Source organism: Lutra lutra, chromosome 3, assembly GCF_902655055.1.
Source record: "Lutra lutra chromosome 3, mLutLut1.2, whole genome shotgun sequence".
Taxonomy (NCBI): domain Eukaryota; kingdom Metazoa; phylum Chordata; class Mammalia; order Carnivora; family Mustelidae; genus Lutra; species Lutra lutra.
This window is the reverse complement of record NC_062280.1, coordinates 46968403-46992085: the sequence shown is the minus strand read 5'-3', so window position 1 is coordinate 46992085 and position 23683 is coordinate 46968403. Positions and strand designations below refer to the sequence as shown.

The window sequence follows — 23683 nt, the reverse complement described above, 5'->3', positions numbered from 1 at the left end:
CTGTGATCCATTTTGAGGTAACTTTTGCATTTCACGTGACACGGGGATTGGTTCTCCTCCCTTCCCCTGCCCCCACGTGCTGGTGTCCAGTTGTTCCCGGGCCGTCGGTTGAGAAGACTGTCCTTTTTCCACTGCTGGCCTTCGCGTCTTTGTCAGAAACCCCATGCGGGACACAGGTCTGGTTGTTTTTCTTCATGCAGTGTCAGGATTGGCTGGTGGGGGACGGGGTCTGCAGTCCCATCGCCTCCCTTTGCGTGATTTTGGAGAATATCAATGACCATTATTTCATGAGAGGCTGCAAGATGGCGACATTCTAAATCTACAATTCCTCCTTTTATTGACCAGAATTCCTTGATTTATGACACCCTTCATCAGCTGTTTGGTTACTTGGAGGTAGTTTAATGGGAAAAGCAAAATGACCCCTGACCATTTCCCTTTCTTTGCCGGTTGTCAGAGTTGTAAGGTGATTACCATCTAATGTTCTTCAGTGGTGATCCATGGAGCTTAGGGAAGGGGTTTCGTGTCTTTACAAACTCATGGATTTTAACAGATTTGGTTTCCCTCCATACATCACAGTTGCTAAGCTCTTCAAGGCCTGGTTGGTGCTCTTCCGCCCGCGGGAGCCCCTGGAGTTTGGCTCTTGCACTTGACACAGCTCCAGCTGGCTTTGGTGGTTTTCTCACATTTTGCTATGAGGAGTCCCCAGTTTTCCCCCTGGTTTTTTACTCAACAGCCATGGTATTGTATTTGCATATCTTTCCTCTCGGTCTTAAAAATCATTTCTAACCATTAACATTTCTTACCTGTTTTACATCATAAAATATGTATGACAGTTTCAGAATAATAACATAGCATTGTGACCCCCACTATGACTCCTGAAAGCAACTCAGTGCTCCTTTGCCTTCCTTTTGTCCCCGCAGCTGACCCCTCAGGAATGTGGAACACAGTCATGGAACAGAATTCCTCTCTGCTCAGTTAATCCAACACCTGGATGTAGAGCTGCACTCACTTGTTTTGCTTTCATTTTTTAGGATCTGATTTTTAAAATCTTGCTTTAATCTTGTTTTGTACTTATGTAAAAAACCTGATTTTTTTCTGAAGGCAAACCCAGCAAATGGGGTCCACCCAGAGGAGCTGGGCATCCATCCCTACTCTTCTCTCTGGTGTCCGCTCTTGTCATTGGTGATTGTTTCTAGTGCTTTATTTTCGCATGTGCACACACGGGCCGGGCGAGGTCCTCCCACTTAGACGTGTGCTCTGCACGCTTTCCATGGTTGCCCGACGTTTCCCGTCATCCGGGCATCTTGTGTCCTTATAGCTGGTTGGGAAGGATTGACCAAAATGGGAGCCTTTCTCCAGTCTTTGTTGTGCCAAAGGGCCCAGCGGTGAAGGTCTCGCTCGTTAATCATTCTGTGCTTTTGTTGGAGATCTTTCGGATACATTCATTCCTGGAAGGGTATTGTTTGATTGCAAATAAATGTGTATCAAAGACAAATTTTTAAGCCTGTGTCGTGTTGCATCCTGTAGACATGACCATTATTAGGATTGTATTTTATTAGCATTGTAGCTGTTAGTATTATTATGGTCTGCTGCTCTGCAACCGTCGTGAATGTATGTGTGACCATAGCTTAGAGGATGTTGGGATTATTTCCTTTTGATAGATTCCTAGAAGGGAAGCTCTTGGGTCAGCTCTTGGGGTACGAGCCTCTGGACTCCTCATAGATCTGCAGCAGCTGCTTTTCCAATTGCCTGCCTCCCTGCACCTCTTGCCTTGCCTTGTCCCCAGTCTTTCCCTGCCCATCCATCTTGTGGCTCATGCCTCCTCAGTGACCGGGAGCTTCTAGGTTGCATGTGCACTGCCCCCCCCAAGCCACTTTCACAGACTGTGGTGACACTTTCTGCCCTGTGGCTGCCCCGAAGATTCTTCCAGAAGTCCTCTGCCTTCCTCCTTCCCCGAGAGTCCTGCACAATGAAATCATCCTCAACGCATTTTGCTCATTCTTTTCTCATTTCTTTGGCCTGTTCTAGACTGCAAGCTCTTGTGGGCAGGGCCATGTGTCACAGAGCGTTATATCCCACGTGCCCAGCCCTGGGGCTTGCAGCTGGAGAGCTCTGACACAGCAGCCCTGGTCTGTTTCACAGATGAGCACACAGATCCTGAGAGGGACATAGATGCCCCCACTGGGTCAGCCCCCTGCAGTTTTGCCCAGGCTGTTTCCTTGGTCCTCCCGGTGACCTCCAGCTGTCCTTCAGTGCCAGCACAGGGGGCACGCAGCTCTCCTGGGAAGGGGGGCTTCTCTCTGAACTCCCTGTGCTGGAGCCCTTCTCCCAATTTCCTTTTTGGGGGGTGGGTTGGCATTGTCTTTCAAGACCCTCCTGGCCGTTCCCGCTCCATACATCCTCCGCTCAGCACAGACAACATCCCGCCCAGTGGGAGCACCCAGGGAGGTCCAGGAATCACTGTGCTCCGCTGGGTTTGCTGAAAGGGAGGGTTAGCTTTCCCCTCCTCCCCCTCCTGCTCTCTTCTTCCTCTCCCTTCTCCCCCTCCTCCTCCTGCCTTCTCAGTTCATGCCCTCTGGTGTCTCTCTGACCCAGTGCCCAGCAGCTCTGCCCCCCATGCTGCTGGGGTGCCTGGGCTGGGCCCCCCGGTGTGGCAAAGGGTTCCCTGAGATGAGCCCACACGTGATATCCCCCACACACTTCTGCATGGAGACCCCCGGGGGGTATCCCCCCCTTTCCCAGTGAGGCTGCCCCTAACTACCCCTGGCCCACAGCACCTTTCTCCACCAACGTGTTCTGTGTTTATACATTTGCTTTTGGCCCCTGGGCCTGGTGCCTGCTAAGCCTCCACAAATATTTGTTGAATGAATGCATACATTTCTTAGGATGGTTGAGTTTTTTGATTTGAAGAAGCCAGTTGCAGACGGCCCCGCTGAGTTGTCTCTTTGGCGCCGGTGAACCCGGCTTGCAGGGGCTGTACAAAGCAGACCAGCGGTTCGGGCCGGGCATTGAGACCTACCCCGACGGCAGCCAGGACGTCGGGCTATGGTTTCGGGGGCAGCTCATCAAGCTCTGCACGGAGGTCCCCGGCAGCTTCTCCATACACAACTACCCCGAGTACTCGGGCTTCCTCACGCACGCTCCTGCTAGAATCAGCCTCTCAGACGAGGAGAAGACGGAGTGGGGCCTGCTTGAGGAGCACGACCCCTTTTTCTATGACTATAAGCGATTTCTTCTGAATGATGACCTAACCCTGCCTCCAGAAATGTACATCTACTCGACCGACAACAGCCACCTGCCCATGACTGCCTCTTTCCGCAAAGAATTAGATGCCCAGATCTTCCTTAACGATATCCCTCCGTTTGTTGAGGACGGAGAGCCATGGTTTATAAAAAATGAGACCCCCTTGATGGTCAAAATCCAGAAGCAAGCTTACAAGTACAGGTAAGTCCTCACACTGTTCCTCCTCACTATGCGCCGAGAAGACCAGCTCCTCCCTCCCTCTGACTGGCCTGTGCTCGGCGCTGGGCCCCCTGGGGGTCCCTGGGACCTGGCTGAGTAATTTGCAGGCTATCTGTCAGGTTAAAGCAAATGTACTTCTCCTGTTTGATGCAAGCAACCCAGTGAGGGAGGGGGAGGGAATGCCACACTGGGCCTGTGTTCTGGGACATGCTGGGTTTTGAGGAGAGGGCTGGGGCAGGCAGGTGCTGGGGCCATCGATGGTGGCACAGCAGACTGGGACGCGGGCTCCTGCTCACCAGCAATTGGTGGAAGGAGCTGTCAGGAAGTTGCTTGATGAGCATGGAGCCAGGGCAGCCCCTAGAAGAGTGTAGAGCCTAGCAAGGCCCTGTGGAAGAGGGTCAGCTCCTGAGCTTGTGGGGCTGAGTTCAAATATGGGTTCTGGGACCCTATACATGTTTCCTCTGTGCCTGTTGGAACTAGCACATCAGCCTCTGCAGGTCACGTGTGTGACCAGGTGTCCCATACATTGGAATCTGCATGAAGTCCACGCAAAGAGAGGGGACTGCTGTCACCCTGATGGATGAGTATGGCTCTGACCCGAGAGCCAAGGTTGGGGACCAGGGCAGCAGTCGTCGGGGGGCTGGCCGAGCCTTGGGCTTCTTCAGAATGGCTGGGAAGGATGGCGCTGCTCTGTTGATTGCCAAAGACCCTCTTCCTCTCCATCCCAGCCCTGGAAAAGTTAGCAGCTACCTGATGGAAACTGATCTTTTTAAGTTAAAATTTTCAAGAGTATTTTCATTTGTTTACTTAACTTTGTCCTCTGATATCACTAAACTATTTTTAAAAACTCATGTTTTGTGAGCACAAGTGGCTGGCTACTTAGGGATTCATGCATCCTCCCCATCCCTTCCCGTCCCTCCCTCCCCCATCCATCCCTCCACCCACCTATCCACCCACCCACTCCTCCATCCACCTGTCCATCCGTCCATCCATCATGCTGAGATGGATGACATCATGACATCATGCTGACATCAGCTGAGCCAGTAATTGTTGGTAACTGGGCACAGAAGCTGTCATAAACCCATAGATTCTTGACTGTGGAGGAGGTTATGTGCACACAGGAGGCTTCAGTGTGCTGGTGAATAGGCCATGGGACTTGCATGTTATCTACTCAAATAGAAAAGCAAATGAGGGGCGCCTGGGCGGCTCAGTCAAGTATCTGCCTTCAGCTCAGGTCATGATCCCAGGGTCCTGGGATCAAGCTCTGCATTGAGCCCCCTGCCCGGCGGGAAGCCTACTTCTCGCTCTCCCCCACTCCTCTGCTTGTGTTCCTTCTCTCACTGTCTCTCTCTCTGTCAAGTAAATAAATAAAAACTTTTTTAAAAAGAAAAGAAAAGAAAAGAAAAGAAAATGAGCAGAGTTGGGATGTGAGGGCTTGGTGCTGGCCCCCAGACCCATGTGTGTGCCCGGCCTCCTTCCTGCCCAGGGCTGGTCCTGGGAGGGCCCCCTTCACACACACATGAAGTGGCCGATGACTCAGGGATGTACGGGGCCCATGGTAAGCTTGAGCTTTGCACCTGGGGGCCACGGGTCACACTGCAGTGCTGCGTCCGCACTAACTGTGACTGCCCGGTGGGATAACCCCCAAGGCGCGTGGGGCCTGAGGAGTGGCCTGGAAGGGGAAGAAGAGGGCCTGGGGTTGAGCAGGGTGAGGAAGGAAGAGAAGGAGTATGGAAGGGAGGGCCCAGCGTGGGCATCCAGAGTTGGGCCCTCACCACTGAAGCCCATTGTGTTGCCAGGAACAAGAAGGCTCACACCAGCTGGAACATGGGTGCCATCTTGGAGGGGGACCGGAGAAGCTTTGCACGTCGTGGGCCCAGGGAGAGGCTTGCCGAGGGCATGATCCTTAGGGCCAGGGAAGGGAACTATGACTGGATCTACGGGATCCTCAGGGATGGCCTTGCCAGCGCTGACGTGGCCGATGCCAAGGGCTACACCGTCCTCGCCACGGCTGCCGTGAGTCCCCATGCGGGGTGTCCCCGGGACTGTGGACCAATGGCAATCTGGGGTCCTCTCCCTTCTGCGGGGCTTCTGTCCTTCCAGCCCGTAAGTGGGATGTACAGGGTCAGAGGACAGAAGGCTGGGGACCTTGTTAGTGCAGGCCTCACTCACCTGCTGTCCTCATGAGGCTGGCTTCCTCCCTCTAGGTTCACCGTCACAACAACATCGTCAACCTTCTGCTGGACAATGGGGCCGACGTGAACAAGTACACAGACGAGGGCCTCACGGCACTCAGCATGTGCTTCCTTCTCTACTACCCATCCCAGTGCTTCAAGCCCAACATCGCCGAGAGGACAGAGCCCAAGCCCCAGGTCAGCTCCTCGGCCTGGCCTGGTGTCTGCAGCACCCATCCCCCAATCTCTGTCCCCCATCCTCCATCCACTTGTCCTGCTCTCCTAGCAGTGGTCCCCAGCCTCCCCATCTTTGTGCAGATCGGCTTTAGGTAGGGTGAAGGGACACTAAGGCCCACGGGCAGGGAGCAGGAGGCAGGGATGGAGCCAGCACACCTGCTCGGGTGTCCTGAGCTCTTGTTGCAACGCCAAAGGATCTGTGTCCCATCCTGGCCATATGCACAGTGGTCAGCTGGAGACCCTCCTACAGGCCCAGGGAAGGAGACGTGGAGGGAGGGAGGGAAGGCTGGCAATTTGGGAGGGAGATCCCCCTTCGCTGGGTGTGAAGAGTGCTGCCCAGAAGTCCCCGGTCAAGTATTGGCGTGAACTCCTGCTTAGGCTTGTTTGGGAAGCACCCCCAGCCATGGGACCATGGGGTCCCATGGTGGTCCTGCGTTTCACCTGTTCGGGAGCCCCACCACCGCCACAGGGGCGCCCTGTATACCTCTGTTCCAGCGCGGGCTCCCAGCAGGGTGGTGTCCGGGGGCCTGCTCTCCGCAGGGCAGGGCAACCCCCAGGGCTGGTCTCCTGAGTGCCGGCTGCGGGACTGCATCTCCACACCCCTTGGGAAGCCCTGGACCCTGAGGGTCAGTCCTGTGAGGCCAGCAGGCCTGGGACTGACCTCCGCCCAGCAAGCCTTCCGTGGGGGCTGTAGCTTTCTCTCCTCGTGGTCAGGGCCCCTCCTGGGTCGGTGAGGGAATGGCACTAGAAAAGGTCCCTAGTGGGACCCTTCTCTCACCTAATCCCTGTCTCCTGAATTTCTTCCTTGAGAAGAGGCTTTTACTGAGCCGTGGCCTATGCCCTGCGGTGGGCAGAGTTCCTCAGTTACCAGACCGTGGCCCCTGGCCCTGCTCCTCCTGGGCAGGCCTCGGCTCCTGCCTTCAGTTCTCTGGGGGGGGGGACCACACCAGGTCCTGAGGATTTCAGGGTGGGGAGTAGGTGGGGGGAGCAAGTACACGTGGGAGGAGGCTAGAGCCCGTGGGTCCCGCTGCCCTGGGTGGGGAGGGGGAGCAGGTGTGGTAGAGGTGAGGAGGCCAGGTCCCGCAGGGTCTTGCTGGCCTGGGTGAGGAGGAGGAGCAGGTGCACGGGGTTGGTTGGGGGGAGAAGAAGGGCAGACCCCACAGGGTCCCGCTGGCCTGGGTGGGTCCTGTGTGCAGGCAGCCGGGAGAGGTCTCCCAGGGAGGTGGGAGCTGAGGAGCCCACAGGAAGTCGAAGGTGGAGGGTTTGAGAACCAGCTGTAGGGTCCCTTTGCTTTTATGGGCCCATTCACGTGTATCTGGTTTGTGAGTACTCTCTCCTTCTTGGCCAGAGGTGGTTAATGTACAGTAACGACAACTTTGAAGTTTCAAGGTGACGGTGTGAACGGGGGTGGAGATCACTTTGGCCCCTGTGCGGTCACCCCTTCATTGGGAGTACTGTCCCCACAGCGTCTCCAGGGGGACGCTGGCTGTGGGGAAGCCTCATCCATTATTGGGGAGGCAGCGAGAACCTCAGAAAGCATTTATTCGTGCACTTAAAATACTCGTAAAAATCACTCCTCTACTTTTTTTTGAATTTCTTACTCTGAAACACACGACATGTAACACAACATAAGAGAAGGAATACGTGTGGGAGCGTGCGGGGATGGTCCCGACTAGGCAGCTGCCAGCAGGAGGCCCCCCAACTGCGTCCCCAGCCTGCCATGCCCCCCCGCTCTGCTGCGCACAGTTCAGAGAGAATTCCATCCACATCAGCGGGCTTCAGCTGTCCCCTAAAGCCACATTCTTAGCCCACCACAGACACCCTCATCTCACCTGAAAAGTTAAACAGCAAGTTTTGAGTCCTCTGGGATCCCCTGGAGCTCCCCCGCCCCCAGCGTTTTTGCCTCAGGGATCTGGGATGGGCCCAAGAATCTGCATTCTTGGCCGTGCTGATGGGTCCTGGGACCACGCTTAGAGAGCAGAGGCTGTGAACCGGGCATGCAGGAGAGCATCTGTGGGCAGGAAGGTCACACAATCCTCATCGCCAGTCCTGTCATCTAAATGTCTCTAGGGCTGGGGCGCCTGGGTGGCTCAGTCCCTTGAATTTCTGCCTTAGGCTCAGGTCATGATCTTGGGGTCCTAGGATCAAGCCCTGCATTGGGCTCCCTGCTCAGCCAGAGGCCTGCTTCTCCCTCTGCCCCTCTCCTCGTTCGTGCTCTCTCTCTCTCAAATGAATAAAATCTTTAAAAAAATAAATGTCACTAGGAGCGACATTAAAAAGAGGTAAAACAGGTGGAATTAATTTTAGTCATCTATTTTATTTAACCATGTGTATCCACAATTGATTCTCTCTGTGTGTAAAATCAGTATCAGGACAGGGCAACGTTCTGCTTTGTCTGCTCATGCGCACCCTGGATCTGGACAGGCCCCAGGTGGAGAGCTCCATTGCCACATGTGGCTGGTGGCTGCTGTATGGCTTGGGTCTCTGTGTGATGCCCCCAGATGTTTGCGTCTGTCCCTGGGTTTCTGCAAAGCATTTTAGTGTTGTCAGCTGAGACGCCTGGAAGAAGGCTGTCCGCCGTGAGCGTCGGTCCTTGCTCGAGAAGTTGGCTTGATGCGATGGGCGCTCCAACTTCTTTCTGCACATGATTTTTTTTTCTCTTTTTGTACTTTCCAAAGGAAGCTTCAAATATGCCAGGAACTCCCAACCATGTCTTCTCATTCCCCGAAGTGGCCAAGGAATCTGTGTATTTAGAGGAATTGGTGCCCAGCCTGGGCAGCCAGGAGCAGAAGTCCACTGTGTCGGGCAGCGAGGAGGACCGCCTATCTGTGGGCACCCAGCTGTCTCAGGAATCCCCCGAGCTGGGGAGCAACCCTCAGAAGTGGGACCCTCTGTCACCGCGGGACAGCATCAGCGAGCTAGAGAAAGAGGTGGATGTTGTGGTCAGGAGTCTGGATGGGCAGACACTGGGCAGCCAGGAGACGACCTTCGAGTCCAGCATCTGTGTGCGCAACTACTCCATCACACTGTCCCAGGACCTCCTGCAGAAGAGTGCCCGGGCCCACAGCATGCTGAAGACCTCCTCCTTCAGTGCCCCTGGAGCCACAAATGGTACCATGAGGAAGATGGCACAGGCCATGACCGAGTAGGTTTCTGGAGTGTGGGCATCAGGGCCGAGGGTCCCTTTCGGGGGTGGGTCACAGGCTCAATGGGCCAGCATCACTTCCCCAGCTGCCAGGACTTTCTGGACTTGTGTGTCCCACACCCCCGATCCTGCAGGGATACCATGGGGTCTGTCCTGCACACGGTCTCCAAGGCTGGGGGCCTGGCTAGGAACTTGGGGACAGTGGCAGTGAGAATCCAGGGAGTGTGGTCTGGCTGCCGCGGGGCGGGGAACACCGTGTAGGGCCCACACACATGCACCGGTACACACCCACAGACATGCTCACATATACTTGCCTGCACACACTCACTCCCCTACACTGTGTGACACATTCACGTGTGCACTCACACACCCGCTTACACAACTCATCACACACTTGACCCCTCACTCCCCATACACACACACTCGCATGCCCTCACCCCTGCCCTCTCAAAGTGTGTCCCCAGGTGTCCCAGACCCTGTCAGGGAGTCTGTGGGTGGAGGTGATGTCCTGATGTCCCAGACTCATGCAGAGTTGGGAGCCCTCCAAGTGCCGGATTCTGATGCAGCCCAGCACACATTTTCCATAAAAATAGATTGTTTTGTTAATATGCAATGGGTTTATTGTTACTTTTTAAATGTATTAGTATTCAAATTTTTTTTCTCAGTTATACTACTGTAGATGTGGGCAGATAGAACCTGCATAAACAAAGCTCTTTAGGGTCCTCCGAAGGTGTTAGGGGTAGAGAGGGGTCCCACAAGCAGCACATTTGAGAACGACTGTTCTAGACTCACCCTGCCTCTCTACTGCCTCCTTGTTTGCCCCACCTGTGCCATGCGGGAGTTGGGATCAGCAGGATGGGCCAGACTCTCCATCTGCCTGCTCACTTGGCCATTCTTTTTTTTTTTTTTTTTTTTTTTTTTGAGTGCACAGAGATTCAAGACATTTAATTGATCTATTATTACACTGTTTCAATTTGAACCACTGGTACTATTCTTTGCAGTTCATAAACATGTTTTGTTGCCTGGTAGGGCCCAAGGTTTAGTGTAATCTAATACAGACAAGCTCATAGCTGCTAATTCCTCAATAGCACAGCTTAAAAGAAATAACCAGAAAAGAACTATTACAACTGAAAGGAGTTACTAACAAATTTGTATGCATAATTTTCCTTAGATCATACTCCCATGTCTTCTGCAAAACACTAATGGCCACCAGGTATCATTTATCTGTTTTCTCACTCTTTTTTTTTTAAATTTTATTTTTTATAAACATATATTTTTATCCCCAGGGGTATAGGTCTGCGAATCACCAGGTTTACACACTTCACAGCACTCACCATAGCACATACCCTCCCCAATATCCATAACCACACCCCCCCCCTCCCAACCCCTCTCCCCCCATCAACCCTCAGTTTGTTTTGTGAGATTAAGAGTCACTTATGGTTTGTCTCCCTCCCAATCCCATCTTGTTACATTTATTCTTCTCCTACCCCCTTAACCCCCCATGTTGCATCTCCTCTCCCTCATATCAGGGAGATCATATGATAGTTGTCTTTCTCCGATTGACTTATTTCGCTAATCATGATACCCTCTAGTTCCATCCATGTCGTCGCAAATGGCAAGATTTCATTTCTTTTGATGGCTGCATAGTATTCCATTGTGTATATATACCACTTCTTCTTTATCCATTCGTCTGTTGATGGACATCTAGGTTCTTTCCATAGTTTGGCTATTGTAGACATTGCTGCTATGAACATTCGGGTGCACGTGCCCCTTCGGATCACTACGTTTGTATCTTTAGGGTAAATACCCAGCAGTGCAATTGCTGGGTCATAGGGTAGTTCTATTTTCAACATTTTGAGGAACCTCCATGCTGTTTTCCAGAGTGGTTGCACCAGCTTGCATTCCCACCAACAGTGTAGGAGGGTTCCCCTTTCTCCGCATCCTCGCCAGCATCTGTCATTTCCTGACTTGTTAATTTTAGCCATTCTGACTGGTGTGAGGTGATATCTCATTGTGGTTTTGATTTGTATTTCCCTGATGCCGGGTGATATGGAGCACTTTTTCATGTGTCTGTTGGCCATCTGGATGTCTTCTTTGCAGAAATGTCTGTTCATGTCTTCTGCCCATTTCTTGATTGGATTATTTGTTCTTTGGATGTTGAGTTTGCTAAGTTCTTTATAGATTTTGGACACTAGCCCTTTATCTGATATGTCATTTGCAAATATCTTCTCCCATTCTGTCAGTTGTCTTTTGATTTTGTTAACTGTTTCCTTTGCTGTGCAAAAGCTTTTGATCTTGATAAAATGCCAATAGTTCATTTTTGCCCTTGCTTCCCTTGCCTTTGGTGATGTTCCTAGGAAGATGTTGCTGCGGCTGAGGTCGAAGAGGTTGCTGCCTGTGTTCTCCTCAAGGATTTTGATGGATTCCTTTCTCACATTGAGATCCTTCATCCATTTTGAGTCTATTTTCGTGTGTGGTGTAAGGAAATGATCCAATTTCATTTTTCTGCATGTGGCTGTCCAATTTTCCCAACACCATTTATTGAAGAGGCTGTCTTTTTTCCATTGGACATTCTTTCCTGCTTTGTCGAAGATGAGTTGACCATAGAGTTGAGGGTCCATTTCTGGGCTCTCTATTCTGTTCCATTGATCTATGTGTCTGTTTTTGTGCCAGTACCATGCTGTCTTGATGATGACAGCTTTGTAATAGAGCTTGAAGTCCGGAATTGTGATGCCACCAACTTTGGCTTTCTTTTTCAATATTCCTTTGGCTATTCGAGGTCTTTTCTGGTTCCATATAAATTTTAGGATTATTTGTTCCATTTCTTTGAAAAAAAATGGATGGTACTTTGATAGGAATTGCATTAAATGTGTAGATTGCTTTAGGTAGCATAGACATTTTCACAATATTTATTCTTCCAATCCAGGAGCATGGAACATTTTTCCATTTCTTTGTGTCTTCCTCAATTTCTTTCATGAGTACTTTATAGTTTTCTGAGTAAAGATTCTTAGTCTCTTTGGTTAGGTTTATTCCTAGGTATCTTATAGTTTTGGGTGCAATTGTAAACGGGATGGACTCCTTAATTTCTCTTTCTTCTGTCTTGTTGTTGGTGTAGAGAAATGCAACTGATTTCTGTGCATTGATTTTATATCCTGACACTTTACTGAATTCCTGGACAAGTTCTAGCAGTTTTGGAGTGGAGTCTTTTGGGTTTTCCACATATAGTATCATATCATCTGCAAAGAGTGATAGTTTGACTTCTTCTTTGCCGATTTGGATGCCTTTAATTTCCTTTTGTTGTCTGATTGCTGAGGCTAGGACTTCTAGTACTATGTTGAATAGCAGTGGTGATAATGGACATCCCTGCCGTGTTCCTGACCTTAGCGGAAAAGCTTTCAGTTTTTCTCCATTGAGAATGATATTTGTGGTGGGTTTTTCATAGATGGCTTTGATAATATTGAGGTATGTGCCGTCTATCCCTACACTTTGAAGAGTTTTGATCAGGAAGGGATGCTGTACTTTGTCAAATGCTTTTTCAGCATCTATGGAGAGTATCATATGGTTCTTGGTCTTTCTTTTATTAATGTGTTGTATCACATTGATTGATTTGTGGATGTTGAACCAACCTTGCAGCCCTGGAATAAATCCCACTTGGTCGTGGTGAATAATCCTTTTAATGTACTGTTGAATCCTATTGGCTAGTATTTTGGCGAGAATTTTTGCATCTGTGTTCATCAAGGATATTGGTCTGTAGTTCTCTTTTTTGATGGGATCCTTGTCTGGTTTGGGATCAAGGTGATGCTGGCCTCATAAAATGAGTTTGGAAGTTTTCCTTCTATTTCTATTTTTTGGAACAGTTTCAGGAGAATAGGAATTAGTTCTTCTTTAAATGTTTAGTAGAATTCCCCCGGGAAGCCATCTGGCCTGGGCTTTTGTTTGTTTGGAGATTTTTGATGACTGTTTCAATCTCCTTACTGGTTATGGGCCTGTTCAGGCTTTCCATTTCTTCCTGGTTCAGTTGTGGTAGTTTATATGTCTCTAGGAATGCATCCATTTCTTCCAGATTGTCAAATTTGTTGGTGTAGAGTTGCTCATAGTATGTTCTTATAATTGTCTGTATTTCTTTGGTGTTCGTTGTGATCTCTCCTCTTTCATTCATGATTTTATTTATTTGGGTCCTTTCTCTTTTCTTTTGATAAGTCTGGCCAGGGGTTTATCAATCTTATTAATTCTTTCAAAGAACCAGCTCCTAGTTTCGTTGATTTGTTCTATTGTTTTTTTGGTTTCTATTTCATTGATTTCTGCTCTGATCTTTATGATTTCTCTTCTCCTGCTGGGTTTAGGGTTTCTTTCTTGTTCTTTCTCCAGCTCCTTTAGGTGTAGGGTTAGGTTGTGTACCTGAGACCTTTCTTGTTTCTTGAGAAAGGCTTGTACCGCTATATATTTTCCTCTCAGGACTGCCTTTGTTGTGTCCCACAGATTCTGAACTGTTGTGTTTTCATTATCATTTGTTTCCATAAATTTTTTCAATTCTTCTTTAATTTCCTGGTTGACCCATTCATTCTTTAGAAGGATGCTGTTTAGTCTCCATGTATTTGGGTTCTTTCCAAATTTCCTCTTGTGACTGAGTTCTAGCTTCAGAGCATTGCGGTCTGAAAATATGCAGGGAATGATCCCAATCTTTTGATACCGGTTGAGACTTGATTTAGGACCAAGAATGTGATCTATTCTGGAGAATGTTCCATGTGCACTAGAGAAGAAGGTGTATTCTGTTGCTTTGGGATGAAATATTCTGAATATATCTGTGATGTCCATCTGGTCCAGTGTGTCATTTAAGGCCTTTATTTCCTTGTTGATCTTTTGCTTGGATGATCTGTCCATTTCAGTGAGGGGAGTGTTAAAATCCCCTACTATTATTGTATTATTGTCGATGTGTTTCTTTGATTTTGTTATTAATTGGTTTATATAGTTGGCTGCTCCCACGTTAGGGGCATAGATATTTAAAATTGTTAGATCTTCTTGTTGGACAGCTCCTTTGAGTATGATATAGTGTCCTTCCTCATCTCTTATTGTAGTCTTTGGCTTAAAATCTAATTGATCTGCTATAAGGATTGCCACTCCTGCTTTCTTCTGATGTCCATTAGCATGGTAAATTCTTTTCCACCCCCTCACTTTAAACCTGGAGGTGTCTTCGGGTTTAAGATGAGTTTCTTGTAGGCAACATATAGATGGGTTTTGTTTTTTTATCCATTCTGATACCCTGTGTCTTTTGATTGGGGCATTTAGCCCATTAACATTCAGGGTAAGTATTGAGAGATATGAATTTAGTGCCATTGTATTGCCTGTAAGGTGACTGTTATTGTATATTGTCTCTGTTTCTTTCCGATCTACTACTTTTAGGGTCTCTCTTTGCTTAGAGGATGCCTTTCAATATTTCCTGTAGAGCTGGTTTGGTATTTGCAAATTCTTTCAGTTTTTGTTTGTCCTGGAAGCTTTTAATCTCTCCTTCTATTTTCAATGATAGCCTAGCTGGATATAGTATTCTTGGCTGCATGTTTTTCTCATTTAGTACTCTGAATATATCATGCCAGCTCTTTCTGGCCTGCCAGGTCTCTGTGGATAAGTCTGCTGCCAATCTAATATTTTTACCATTGTACGTTACAGACTTCTTTTCCCGGGCTGCTTTCAGGATCTTCTCTTTGTCACTAAGACTTGTAAATTTTACTATTAGGTGACGGGGTGTGGACCTATTCTTATTGATTTTGAGGGGGGTTCTCCGAACCTCCTGGATGTTGATGCTTGTTCCCTTTGCCATATTGAGGAAATTCTCTCCAATAATTCTCTCCAACATACCTTCTGCTCCCCTCTCTGTTTCCTCTTCTTCTGGAATCCCAATTATTCTAATGTTGTTTCGTCTTATGGTGTCACCTATCTCTCGAATTCTCCCCTCGTGGTCCAGTAGCTGTTTGTCCCTCTTTTGCTCAGCTTCTTTATTCTCTGTCATTTGGTCTTCTATATCGCTAATTCTTTCTTCTGCCTCATTTATCCTAGCAGTGAGAGCCTCCATTTTTGAGTGCACCTCATTAATAGCTTTTTTTGATTTCAACTCGGTTAGATTTTAGTTCTTTTATTTCTCCAGAAAGGACTTTTATATCTCCCGAGAGGGTTGCTTTAATATCTTCCATGCCTTTTTCAAGCCCGGCTAGAACCTTGAGAATCATCATTCTGAACTCTATATCTGACATATTACCAATGTCTGTATTGATTAGGTCCCTAGCCTTTGGTACTGCTTCTTGTTCTTTTTTTTTGTTGTGAGTTTTTCCGCCTTGTCATTTTGTCCAGATAAGAGTATATGAAGGAGCAAGTAAAATACTAAAAGGGTGGCAGCAACCCCAGGAAAATATGTTTTAGCCAAATCAGAAGAGATCCCAAATCGTGAGGGGGGAGAAAGGGGATAAAAAGGGGTTCAGAAAGAAAAAAGAAAAAAAAAAGAAACTAGTAAAAAAAGGAAGCCGATAAAAAATATAAAAAGGAAAAAAATATATACATATTAGATAAACTATTTAAAAAACGTTAAAAAAGAAAACGGTAAAAGTTAAAAAAATTTAGCAGAAGGAGAGAAAAAAAAATTGAAAAAGAAAAAAAAATTAAATTAACTGCAAGGCTAAAGAATCATGGGGAGAAAGCCATGAGTTTCGTGCTTTGCTTTCTTCTCCTCTGGAATTCTGCCGCTCTCCTTGGTATTGAAACTGCACTCCTTGGTAGGTGAACTTGGTCCTGGCTGGGTTTCTCGTTGATCTTCTCGGGGAGGGGTCTGTTGTAGTGATTCTCAAGCGTCTTTGCCCCAGGCGGAGTTGCACCGCCCTTACCCGGGCCGGTCTGAGTAATCCGCTCGGGTTTGCTGGGTTTGCTTTCGGGAGCTTTTGTTCCCTGAGCGCTTTCCGTAGAGTTCTGGAAGACGGGAATGAAGATGGCGGCCTCCCGGTCTCCGGCCCGGAGGAGCCGATAGCCCGGGGCCCCACTCCTCAGTGCGCCCTCAGAGAACAGCGCCCAGTTACTCCCGTCACCCTGGCCTCCGGCCGCGCTCCGAGCTGACCGAGCCTGCGACCGGTTCAAGGTAACCCCGAGCTGAGAGTCACTCCTCGGCTCTGTCTCTGTAGCTGGCTTCCCCGTTCTAATACCGGTAAGCTCTGCGACACTCAGACACCCCGATCCTTCTGTGACCCTGTGGGACCTGAGGCCGCGCTGACCCCGCATGGGCTTCACCCCAGTTAAGCCTCTGGAGCGATGTCCCTCAGCGGAACAGACTTTTAAAAGTCCCGATTTTGTGCTCCGTTGCTCCGCCGCTTGCCGGGAGCCGGCCCCTCCCCCTGCGGTCTATCTTCCCGTCGCTTTGGATTCACTTCTCCGCCAGTCCTACCTTTCAGATAGTGGTTGATTTTCTGTTTCTAGAATTGCTGTTCTTCTTCTCTTCAATCTCCTATTGGATTTGTAGGTGTTTGCAATCTTTAGATAAGCTATTTAGCTGATCTCCCGCTACCTGAAGTAGTCTCAGCTGCTACTTCTCCGCCATCTTCTCCTCCTTCTCACTTGGCCATTCTTAATGCCTGCGTGGCTCCTCATCATCTTGACCTTCCTGCCCAGTGGGGCTGCCATCCCGGCCGGCCAGGTCCTGGTCAGGCTTCCCCACTGATGCTGGCTCTTTGCCCCTCATCAGAGCTGTGTGTGTGTCAGTGTGTATGTGCACACCTATGGACATATGTGTGGTATGTTTGTAGTATGGGCATGTGTCTGCATGTGTGCATGTCTGGGTACGATGTCATGCCCTGTGTGTACAAGGTGCTCTATGTTGTCAGTTCCTGGCCACCCAGGAGAGAGGGCTGGTCCCCACCACACACCCTGGCTCACAGATGACCCCAGCAAGGCTGGGCGGGCACCCAAGGCCGGAGCAGGGCAGGGCTGCAGCTGGACTGGAGCTGGGCAGCCAGCTCAGGGGGCGTTGGCAGTGGGGGGCTGCCCTGGCACCAGGCAGGGGCCGGAGGTCTTGGAAAGAATGCTGAGGGACTGTGAATGCTGGGGCTCCTGAGCCGCCTCTTCCAGGGAGTGCCACTGCTGCCCCGGGGTGCCGTCCTGTGCCTGTCCCCCGGCCTTGACCCTCACACTAATCCTTGCAGACACAGGAACAGGTGGCAGACCATCAAGCTTCTGCTGCACCGGGGCGCGGACCCCAACCTGTGCCGCGTGCCCATGCAGGCCCTGTTCTTTGCCGTCAAGGCCGGGGACGTGGCCGGGGTGAAGCTGCTACTGGAGAACAGGGCCAGGACGGACATCCAGCTCCCTGTTGAGGTGGGACCCCCTGCGGGGATGTGGAGGGGTCCTGTGAGGCCGAGGGGGTGGGCTGACGGGGGCTCATTAGTGGCAAGAAGTTAGAGCACTTGGTTTCGAAATGTCCTCACGGTACCGTTTCTTCTCTGGTGATGAGAACACAGGCTTTTTGCGGTGCTGGGGGTGGGGCCCGGGTGGAGTGGAACAGGGGGTGGGGGAGTTGTGGTGGGGGCCTGCAGGGTGGTGTGCCTGGGGGCGGGGGGTGTGCATGGGGCGGGTCGCGGTGGGCAGTGAGGCTGAGAGACTTGTCTGGCTTCAGCTGCTGCTCGGTGTCCTGGCTCAGCGGAAGGTGGGTCTCTCCTCGCCAGCCCCACTCCCCCCCGCCCCCCCCCCCGGCCAGGCCGTGCACCCCTTCTCTTCTCTGTATGGAGGTGTCCTGAGTGCAGGACGGTAGGATGTCTGCGGGAGACCAGGGATAATTTCAGGATAGCCTAGGGGCAGCCTGTGAACGCCAGACAGATGTCGTTCGCGTGCTCATCCATCCCACTTCCTGCTCAGGCATCTGACACTCCCGCAGTCCTCTCTGCAGGCACGGTTCCATGCTATTCTAAGCTTCGGGTGGACACTGAGCAGGCCGGAGAGCACCTGTGTGTGGCGGGCTGCTGTCCTCCCGACCTTTCAACACGGGCACCAGCTGTTACCCTGAGACCCTGCTTTGGGGGTTCTGCTTGTGGGGAGCAGACAGCCCTCCACTTTGCCCCTGGTCCACTGCGCGCTCCTGGCAGGATGCTCACACCTCCACGGGGCCAGCCCAGAATGAGCAGAACCTGGAGATGGAGATGGTCCTCCTGCCAGTGTCTCAGCACATGGCCAGGGGCTCCGTGGGTGGAGAAGGGACCGGCCTGGGCAGGGTCTGGAGTCGGGAGCTGCTTGGCCATCCATGCTGAGGGCTGGGCAGGAAGGGGAGTGGCTCTTCTCAGAGGAAGGTAGGAACAGTTGGTCTAAAGTGAAGATGGGGCTGCTGGCCTGCTGCAGGCCCGGCAAACAGGAACACCTTGTCACGTTCCCACATATCACCATGAGGCAGTGCTGTGGGGTTTCTGAGAGGGGTGGGGCCCTGGGGGTGCCGCTCACCTGGGAGCCAGCCCTCACCCCTACCCATGTTGCCTCTGCAGCTGAGGGCCCTCACCCCCCTGCACATCGCAGCTGCCCTTCCCGGGGAGGAGGGTGTCAAGATAACGGAGCTGCTGCTCCACGCTGTCACGGATGTGGACGCCATGGCTGCCGACCAGGACGATACGTACAAGCCCGGCAAGGTGCGCGTCCTGTCCTGCGGGGTGAGGGGGGGCTGTTGGCCCCCGGGGGCCTCCCCATGCCCAGTGCTGACTGCTCTATTCAGAACGTCACTTCCATGTCACGGTCCCTGACAAGGGCGATTACTGCTCTGTGGGCTCACAGCTCACCCAGTCTGCCTCTGTCAGCATTCATGTGCTCCCTGCCTGTAGGACCACAGTGGGGTGGGGGCCCAGCTCTGACCCTCCCTGGGGCCCGTGGGTGCTGGTGGGCTGGCCAGAGGGTTCCACGGGATGGTGCTCAGACCCGCCGTCGGTGAGCAGGGCCGTTGGCTTGTGCTCCTCTGTGGGAACATGTCTGCGTGGGAGGTCACACCTGCAGGTCTCCGGGCCCAGCCTGGTGCTTGTGGGGGAGGCTTGGGGGCCGGCACGTGCCCCCCCCTGTCTGTACGCAGCTAGACCTATTGCCTTCAAGCCTGAAGCTCAGCAACGAACCAGGCCCGGCCAGCATCTACCACAGCAAGCCCATGGCCCCACCAGTTGAGGGGGGCAGGACGGCTCTGCACGTGGCCTGTGAGCGGGAGGACAACGACAAGGTGAGCTGGGCGGGGAGCATGTGTGCACGTGCCTCTGTACACGTGTGTGAGTGCCTTGGGTATGCCCAGGCAAGTGTATGCACACGAATGTGTATGTGTGTGTTCTGTGTGTGCGTACCTGTGTGCGTGCACACGTGACTCTGCAAACTTAGACTTGTAGGCCAGAGCGCACCTGTCTGTGGGCACATATGTGTGCAAGCTCTGTGTGTGTGCATGGGGGATGCGTGTGCACCTGTGTGTCTGTGTATGTGGGGAGCCCTGCCAGTCCCCATCTTGGCTTCGGGACCCTGGGGTGGCCTTGTTCCATAGAGCCCTGGGCCGTGCCTCCTGTCCACCTTGGGGATTAACCGTCAACAAGGTGGGTGCAGGAACCTGTCACAGGAGGCTGAGTGGCTGTGGAGGGCGTGGGTGCAGCTGTGAACCAAGCCTTGGCTTTGTGCTACAGGCCAGTGCAGCCTGGGTCAATAAGCCTCGGAGCACATAGTAAACTGGGCCTCAGTTTACCCACCCACAGAGTGGAAATCATAGCCAGCCTCTCGGGCCTGTGGCATGGGTGGTCTGCCACCACACAGGGTTGCAATCGGGCACACCTGTCCTGTTGTGAGGGTGTGACAACCTGCATTAGGGTGGATGTGGGGTGGTGCTGCAGGGGCAGGTGGAGGCACCAACATGCCTCCCTGCCCCACAGTAGCCCTGGTTGAAGCCTTATTGAGCTCACACCACCACTCTGAGCCATCATGTGTGTGTCCTGGCAGGGAGGAGAGCACGGGGACCCTTTTCTAGAAGCCCCTCAGCAGACTTGGCCTGGCTGGGGGTGTGCGGGGGTGTGGGGCCAAACCTGCTCACTGGGTCTGCACACCTGCAGGGGGAACTGGAGCCTGGAAGAGTCCTTGTGAGGGGAATCAAAGCTGCAAGCTCTTCCAGAGCGCTTCTGGGAGAAGAGGCAGGAGAGAAGGGGAAGCTGCGGTGTCCCCAGGGAGAAGGGCAGGGAGAGCAAGGATGGGCCCTTCCAGCGTGGAATGCACCCCTGTTGCTGAGCCTGGGCTTCTCCTGTGCTCTGGTGTCCTATATGGTCCCTGAGCCCTGGGGCAGGGCATGTTCTTCCGACCATAGCTACCATGGGTCAGCCTGGCTCCTGGAGTCACATAGTCCCGACACTCCCCTCCACTTTGCGAACAAGCCTTAAAGCAATTTGTGCGTCATGTGTCCTTCCTGTTTTGTGCTGGAAATGATGTATGTTGAGCAAACGTTTTCCTGTTTGAGGATCTACCCAACCCCCCACCTGTCTGTGCATCCATCCAAAATTTAGAACTGTCTCTGTGTGCCATGCCAGGAGCTGGTGTGTGGGAAATACCAATTCAGCGACGAACTTGGTTTTATGGCATTTGAGTTAATGATCTGTCCCAGGTGCTCCTGGGAGTCAGGGCACCTCTTTAACCTGTGGCCCCACCTTTCTCTCCCCACAGTGTGCCAGAGACATAGTCCGGCTCCTCCTCTCCCACAAGGCGAACCCCAACATGCTGTGGAGTGGCCACTCCCCGCTCTCCCTGTCCATTGCCAGTGGAAATGACCTGGTGAGGTGTCCTATACCCACAGCTGGGGCCCCTGCAGGGTTCCTGCCTCAACGTGACTGCCTCCCTAGTCAGGCTTTTGCACTTGCTGTTGGTGGGGGTAGCATGAAGACAGCACAGTGTAAGGGATGTGGTGGTTCCTCTCCCTGGTGGATGGAGCACCTCAGAGAGAGAAGAGAATAGAAGGGAAGGTGGGTGGTGGGGATGACGATTCCGCTGGGTGGATGCTCCCTCAGGATGGGCAGATGACAACCCCTGCTTACCCCGGGCACTCACCCCTCAGGACACTGGGAGAGGAACCTTGGCCAGTTACACCATCTTCTGCTGCCACCAAGGATTATGTGTTCACCATCCATGCATCCACCTGTCCATCCATCCATTCCCTTGCCTGCCCCTCCCCATCTATCCATACATCTATCGATCTACCTACCTACCCACCCACTCATCCATCTGTTCACCTACCTACCCACACCTACCAATCAATACATTCTTCCAGCCTTCCACCCAGCCATCCAAACACACATCCATCCAACCCACTCTTCCATCCATCCATCCATCCATCCATCCACCCACCCAACCAGCCAATGACACATCCATCCACCCACACAATGACACATCCAACCACACAGCCATCCACTCACCCACACAGCCATCCACTCACCCACATCCACCCACCAACCCATCCATTCAACCATACGTCCATCCAGTCCATCTTTCCATCCATCCATCCATACAGCCACACGTCCATCCAGTCCATCTTTCCATCCATCCATCCATACAACCAACAAAACATCCATCCAACCAACAACACATCCATCCAAACCATCCAACCATCCTTCTAGCCATCCACCCATCCAATCCATCTAATCCATCCATATGTCCATCCATACATCCATCCTTCCTTCCATCCATCTTTCCTTCCATCTGTTCTCCCATCCGTCCATCCATCCTTTCACCATCAACCATCCATTTGTCTTTCCATCCATCCATCCATCCGTCTGTCATCCATTCTTCCACCATTCCTTCTTCATCCGTCATCCTTCCTTCCTTTCCTTCCTCCTTCCAGCAATCTATAATACATACAGCCATTCATCCTTTCCTTTAACTGTTGTCTTTTTGAGTATCCACTAGGGCTAGGCAGATACCATTCTAGGTATTAAGTGTTAAATAAAATAAGGTCTGTGCTCTCAAGGATCCTACATTCTCCTGTGGGAGACAGACCATAATCCAGAGTGCCACAAAATTTTAGGTGGTGGTAAGTGCTCTGAAGATAGTAATAGCTGGATAAAGAGTAGAGAATGATGGAGGGTGCACCATTGTAGCAGGTGACCAGGGGCTGCTCTGGCCTGTGGTGAGGTGACATATCAGCAGAGACCTGATGAAAAGGGAGGCACTGTGATGAGGGTTGTGGGGGCTTCTGTGGTCCTTCTCTCCATCCTCCTCCCTTCATGTGTACCTTGAGTCATATACTGAGCAAGTTAAGAGGGGCACCTGCTCTGTGCCTGGTCATGTAGGTGGGTGAGGCAGGGTAGAGAGCTGCCTTCTGGGGGACGGAAGCTCTTGAGAGAGCCTCACACCTATGTGTCTCCTGCCGAGCCAAGATGCTGTCACTCCTGGCTTCCTGCTGGTACTTGGGCCAGTGGCTGGGGACACAGCAGGGAGCAAGTGAGATGTGTCCCATTCTGCGTCTGGTGACCACAGTGACTCAGGTGCCTGGGTGCAAAGGCAGACTGGTCCCAGGGAGGAGGGCTGATGGGATGCACACCAGGCAGTGTGCTGGCCCCTGGGGCTGGAAAACAAGATGTGAGCTGGGAGCAATTTAGAGCAAACAGACAGTGTGCAGAGAAAGTGCCAGCCCTGGGCTGCTGGGGTGGGTGTCACAGCCATCCGTGGGGAGCCACTGTGTGCCCTCTCCCTGCCCCAACCTCATCCCCTGAGCTGGGACAGCAGTGGTACCTGCGGTGGGTGGGGTGGGGGGGGATAAGAAGTGTCCAGGTGTGGCTGCCACTGTGCTTAGGACGGCAGAAACCTCTAGCTACTTCCTCCACGTACAAGGAGAGTGGGGCGGAAGGGGTGCTGACGGGCTTCTCTGTGACCAGATTGTGAAGGAGCTTCTGTCCCATGGAGCTGACCCCAACCTGCTGCTGACCAAAGGCTTAGGCAGCGCCCTGTGTGTTGCCTGTGACCTCACCTATGAGCACCAGAGGAGCATGGATAGCAAGCTGGCCCTGGTGAGGGGTGAGGCTGGGGTGGGGGGTGGCGTGCAGGGCAGGGGGCCCTAGCATGTAGGGGTCTGGGCATGTATATAGGAACCCTTGGCTTAGGCTTCATTCCTGGCAGGTAGGGTTTCAAGTAATCTTGCTCGGTACTTAAGAAAGAACACAGAATTCCTGCCTTTTATGTTATATGGGCCTGAACATGTGACGTACAAACCCACTCAACAGGCCAGACAAAGTCCTCTGGTTCATCTCAAGGAAGACGTGGGCCATCACTTTGGTTGGGCGGCAGGACCATGGATTTTCTGAGTAGAATGGGCATTGGCGAGGGATCCTGGTCAAGGACGTGCTGGAATGGCATTGGTCCGGCCCTGGGTGGGAGCCTGGGGGGGTGCCGGGCCCTGGGCGAGAGTTTTGGGGAGGTGCCATGCCCCAGGCAGGGGTCTTTGGGGGCACCGTGTCCTGGCTGTTGGTAGCCTTGCTGTTTCTTCCGGGTGGGCTCAGTGTGACCAGGAGGGCACTCTGCTTTGTAGGTCCTGCATGCTGTGCTGTTCCCTCAGAGTCCCCGTCTGTCCTCCCAGCTGCTCTGGCCCCGCCAGGCCCCCAACATGGCCCCTTGTGTGTCTTCCCCCTCCTCACTCCCAGCTGGGGCCTGGGGTCTCCCA

At 52.0% G+C, this 23683-nt stretch overlaps 1 protein-coding gene across 4 annotated transcripts in view; it reads left to right on the top strand.

The window, feature by feature from the left end:
* Nucleotides 1-23683, top strand: part of ANKMY1 (ankyrin repeat and MYND domain containing 1) — a 49287-nt gene that overhangs the window by 6498 nt on the left and 19106 nt on the right. For all 4 annotated transcript variants that reach the window (XM_047721580.1, XM_047721578.1, XM_047721576.1 and 1 more), the window contains exons 5-13: nt 2972-3444; nt 5262-5478; nt 5670-5834; nt 8552-9018; nt 17193-17364; nt 18519-18659; nt 19091-19231; nt 20698-20805; nt 22902-23033. In XM_047721580.1, the coding sequence (XP_047577536.1) occupies nt 2972-3444; nt 5262-5478; nt 5670-5834; nt 8552-9018; nt 17193-17364; nt 18519-18659; nt 19091-19231; nt 20698-20805; nt 22902-23033 (2016 nt within the window). The remainder of the gene's footprint in view (nt 1-2971; nt 3445-5261; nt 5479-5669; nt 5835-8551; nt 9019-17192; nt 17365-18518; nt 18660-19090; nt 19232-20697; nt 20806-22901; nt 23034-23683) is intronic.